The 5426-nt window shown below is 40.6% G+C and overlaps 1 protein-coding gene across 1 annotated transcript in view; it reads left to right on the plus strand.

Moving 5' to 3' along the window:
* LOC117496666 (leucine-rich repeat-containing protein 49) overlaps nucleotides 1-5225 on the plus strand; it is a 49528-nt gene extending 44303 nt beyond the window's left edge. The window contains exons 17-18 of the mRNA XM_034148384.1: nucleotides 1765-1921; nucleotides 4523-5225. Coding sequence (XP_034004275.1) covers nucleotides 1765-1921; nucleotides 4523-4738 — 373 coding nt within the window. The 3' untranslated portion in view covers nucleotides 4739-5225. The remainder of the gene's footprint in view (nucleotides 1-1764; nucleotides 1922-4522) is intronic.
* Nucleotides 5226-5426: the final 201 nt, after the last annotated feature.

The following is a 5426-nucleotide window of genomic DNA, read 5'->3' on the forward strand; positions in this document are numbered from 1 at the left end:
TCTCCAAACGGAGTACGCCGGGCTCGGTAGATTTCCAAGTATGCTGGAGATTGGAACAGTACTTCGGCGGCACTCGATGACGTAGTATGCTTGAAATAGTGGCTCTGAAGCAGCTTTACTCGCGATTGATAAACACCAACTGCTCCGCCTCGCTCTCAAGGCTGCCGGTGTCTTTGTCCCGCGAGATTTCAACGTCTCATGTAGTCGAGCCTCCAGAGCAAGTCGGACAACATGACTAACCATCATGCAACGCACTAGCAAGACGGCGGTCGCAATTGCGCAGGTCTGCGTCGGTCTCGCTCATCTCAAACGAGCCTATTGTCGAGGTGGTTCTGCAGAGGAGAGTGGGTACAGGTGTATTAACAATTACATGGTTTAAAGATTCATTTCCTTGAGGATCGTTCTACTTTAAGATGCCTTGGCAAATCAAAGATGTCTATGATCATAAATGTATACCTAATTTTTTTTAAATAATGTTAAATGTTTATGAGAAAATCAACAATATGGAACGGGGACATCTCACCATTGCTTTGCAGTAACTGATGCACAAACACCTTATACAAATGAGTATGGTGTTGTTTATCTAAATAGGCCTAATTTTCACAAATGACACTAAATTCTATACTTTACGATACTAATTTATCTAAAAAGCCAGATGTGATACTTCATATATATTTTTTAAAACATATTTAGTTGGATTGATGTTGTCTGTATGACTTGCATACAGATCCAATTTTGGGAAAGACCTTTAAATAGAGTTCATTGTCTCAAAACAGAAAAATATTAACGTTGTTTACAAGGTTTTATTCACACATCATTTGTTACATTTGTTAAGATCTCAGCTATTGTTCACTCAATTACACTTTTAATAAGCTTGTTTCACCTTGTTAGTCAACATGATGTGTGACTAACACACACACACACACACACACACACACACACACACACACACACACACACACACACACACACACACACACACACACACACACACACACACACACACACACACACACACACACACACACACACACACACACACACACACACACACACTCACTCACATCAACCACACACACACGCACACACGCACACACGCACACACGCACACACACACACACACACACACACACACACGCACGCACGCACGCACACACATCTTATCTTATCCTATGTGGAATTTTTGCCTGCAGACTATTTTAGCATCCTGGCAGAGGCCTGTGGAACATGTTGGTGCAGTGGTGAAACACATGAGATGTCATACTGATTAGACAGCAACATCAGTGATAGTTAGCATCAAGGCAACTTATAAGTGTAGTTTTTGTAATGAGTGAAAATAAACACTATAATGAAATCAAAGGGCTGATTCTCTAAGTTAGCACAAAATCTTTATTACTGTGCTCTCTGCCGCTGTTTCTCCTCAGGTGTGTGTGTGTGTGTGTGTGTGTGTGTGTGTGTGTGTGTGTGTGTGTGTGTGTGTGTGTGTGTGTGTGTGTGTGTGTGTGTGTGTGTGTGTGTGTGTGTGTGTGTGTGTGTGTGTGTGTGTGTGTGTGTGTGTGTGGTGTGTGTGTGTGTGTGTGTGTGTGTGTGTGTGTGTGTGTGTGTGTGTGTGTGTGTGTGTGTGTGTGTGTGTGTGGTGTGTGTGTGTGTGTGTGTGTGTGTGTGTGTGTGTGTGTGTGTGTGTGTGTGTGTGTGTGTGTGTGTGTGTGTGTGTGTGTGTGTGTGTGTGTCTCACACTGTGTCTCCTCTCTCTCCACCCTGAAGGAAGCGCCAGCTGCAGTTCCTGTTGGAGGGGCGCGGCCGGCGTGCAGGACTGAGTCCGGAGGAGCTGCGGGACAACGGGAAGCTGCTGGGAGAAGGCCTGAGCCGAGCGCTGTTCAACTACCCCAGCAGAGACTGCAGCGCTGCAGAGAGCCCGGAGGTCAGCTCAATGCACACTGTTCAGCAGTGGCACATCAATCATATATATATATATATATATATATATATATATATATATTATATTTTATTCATCTAGCTCAATATCACAAATACACATTTGTCTGAGGGGGCTTTACAGAGCGGACACTGTCCTTAGACTCCCAAAGAAACCCCACAATTAATGGGGAAAACATTCGGTCCTTGGAAGAAAGAAATTCAGATGGATGTCAACGTTTACTTTATTATATATATATTTTTGTTTTTTTGTTGTTTTGTTTCAACCATTTTACTCTGTAGCACTTTCAGATTTGTATACTCAAATGAAAAGTGTGCTTATAAATACAATTGATTATTACTATTATTATTATTATTATTATTATTATTATTATTATTATTATTATTATTATTATTATAGTAGCCTTGTTGTTTGAGAGACTGCAACAAAGTGACCTAAAAGTTAGAAAAAACGATTTCAGTCTCACATCAATCCATATCCCAGCCCGAAAAGTATTCTTAAGTTGTGCAGGGACATACCAGACACCCACAATGTCTCTGTAAAATGTCCATTGTGGCTCGCCTGTATCAACCTGTTGTCCATATAAGGCCTTACAGCAACGGCCCTTAGTCAAATCCTAACTGCTGTCCATGGCCGCATGTTGTTCCCTTTCTCTGTTCGTCTTTCCTGTCTATCTCCGGCTGCTCTATCCAATAAAATAAAGAAATGAAGCAAAATAATTGTTTCTCCATAACGGCAATACAATTGCAACAGAATTACATATTTTATCATAAATTGGCAAAAATCTTTTTTAAGTTTATTCATCTCAAGTCATCAAAAGTTAAGGATTACGTTTTTCCAAATCTCTTTAAAAATAGCTTTAGGACGGTAATTTAAAAAAACTAAATCTGACAATGAAAGCATATTTTATCTGCTGTAAATAAGCATTTTAAATGTGACATATTTGTGACTCCTGTATTAAATAAACATGCTCCCCAGTAATATTTGCAAACAAGGGCTGTTTGACTTTCTGAAAAACCAAGCAACGGTAACACTTTATGGTAAGGGTACATGAATCATCATGAATTCATGCATGACTTAATGCATGAAAAAGCATGAATTCATTCATGTAGTACTTCATGAACTATCAGTAATGTACAAGGGTTAATATTATCTCATGCATGACTTAATGGAACAATACCTTAATTAATGCATCAACTAAGGTATCTCAATCACAGTGGCGAGCCGTCAGGGCCCTCTAGGCCCTCTGTGAGGGCCTAAGATATTCCAAAAAATAATATTTAAAAACATTAAAAAAAAAAATATTTTTTTTAAATATATATTTTTTTAATATTATTTTTGTTATATTTTTCATTAGTTTTACCGAAAAAAAACTTGATTTAATAAAATAACATTTCCAAAGAAATAAATCCTTCGAATCTGCCTGTTCAGTCTCTGTTTGAATGTCAGTTACTATAGCGGGCCTCTCTGCGATTCACAGAGGGCCCGCTATAGTAACTGAACGAGAGAGTAATGTCAAATGACAGTACAATTGACCAATCATATCTTCCCTCTAAATGGGTGGGTTTTATTATCGCGGACTTTATGACGAGTTCCGCCCGCTGTGAAACTTTTCTTGTTTCCATAGCAACAACAACTTCCTGTCAACAGCGTGAACTCGCCTTCAAAATAAAAGCATGCCAAATTACACTTAAGACATACAACTGCAATGAAAGTAACAAACACAATGCAATATCATTTTCAATGTCAAAGAACACAAATTGGGTTCACAGGTGTCGTTTTGTGTGGTAGAGGGTCGCTGTCATTGATGCGTTTTGCACCCTGGGCCGTTGTTTTGATATTCCGCTGAAGTATACGCTGTGACATAATAACGTCTTTTTTTCGAGGGAAGGGGTGGGGGTCAGAGGGCCTAGGTATAAAGCTCACGGCTCGCCACTGCTCAATCATCATGACTTCTGCCAGTAAGTCCATTCTATAACTGCAAGATGTTCTTTCAAAAGTTTCTCAGTTCGGTTTCCCCTAAGCCGCCAAATTATTGATTTGTAGTTAATCATGATTACAACACTTTGAATTCAACAGAATACATGCACTGCTGTGACCGACAGACCGGCTCACCACTTTATTTGAAGGGGCACAAACATGATGAAGTAATGACAAAATAATGCTTAGTTAATCATGATTACAACACTTTGCTGTGACTGGTCAGTTTTTTGGCCTGTCACTTTAACTGCAGATCTAAATGAAGAAGACATGAACATCATTAATAACTCAGAAGTCATGATGATTGAGATACCTTAGTTGATGCATTAATTAAGGTATTGTTCCTGCATTAAGTCATGCATGAGATAATATTAATCCTTGTACATTACTGATAGTTCATGAAGTACTACATGAATGAATTCATGCTTTTTCATGCATGAATTCATGATGATTCATGTACCCTTACCATAAAGTGTTACCGAATCTAGATCCACATTGGTCTTGTCACTCACAATACGTAGTGTGGAGGCTTTACCTTTTACTACTGCCATATTCCTGTCACTGCCCCTCACCTAAATGAACAAGTGAATCTTCCTCTCCTCACAGGAGGGCACTGTGGAGTCGTCGGATCGCGCCGCCATGATACAGCAGTACCTCCAGGATCTGGTCCAAAGGGCGTCAGAGACCAACCTGAAGGGGGAGGCCCTGCACAAGCTGTGGCCCTCCATGTTCGCAGAGATGGTGAGGGACAGTGTGTTGGAGATGAGGGACCAAGCGGCCTTCCGGAAAACCAGCCTTGCCAAACTCTCCGGGACCAAGTGAAGAGGACTGAGGTTCTACACTACGACCACACACACATGTGGACAAACCATTATTAACACATCATCACTCGGTGACTAATCACTATCAGTTATTGAAATGGTTGGAATCAGAAAGTGTGTGGGGAGATCTTTCAGATGGAAATATGTAGATTGTTTAAAAGAAGAAATGATCGTGATTGAATGTAGATTTTCACTCAAAGCTCGGAGCTGTAACATACTTGAAGAAAGTCAAAGGGACGTATGGACTCACAGTGCATTGTGGTCCTCTGCACTTTAAAAATCTTTCTGAATGACCCCCCCCCTCCGCACCATTACTGTCATCAGCTGAAAATGACCGGCGTCTCTTTTGTCGAGACCAGAATGATTTTTCATGTCTCAATTAACGTGTCATGCATCTCACTTTCTCCTGCCTGACGAGGACCTTCCTTTGTTTACCACTGATTTTTCTGTATTGTACTTAGAATTAAACAATTCTGTATTAACACTCAGTTTGTCTAAATGGTTTGAATGAATCCCCGAAAAACTGTCTAGGTGTGAAGAAGTCACCAGGCGTCACGTGGGTTTGAATCAGTATTCCCCTGTTTCCTTTACAACATATGTTAATGCTCAACTTAGGCTGCAGCCACACGAGAACGGTAACGGTCGTATCCGCTACAGTTCTCTATCATATAGACGGTTCGGCCACACGA

Source organism: Trematomus bernacchii, unplaced genomic scaffold, assembly GCF_902827165.1.
Source record: "Trematomus bernacchii unplaced genomic scaffold, fTreBer1.1, whole genome shotgun sequence".
In the NCBI taxonomy this organism is placed as follows: Eukaryota; Metazoa; Chordata; class Actinopteri; order Perciformes; family Nototheniidae; genus Trematomus; species Trematomus bernacchii.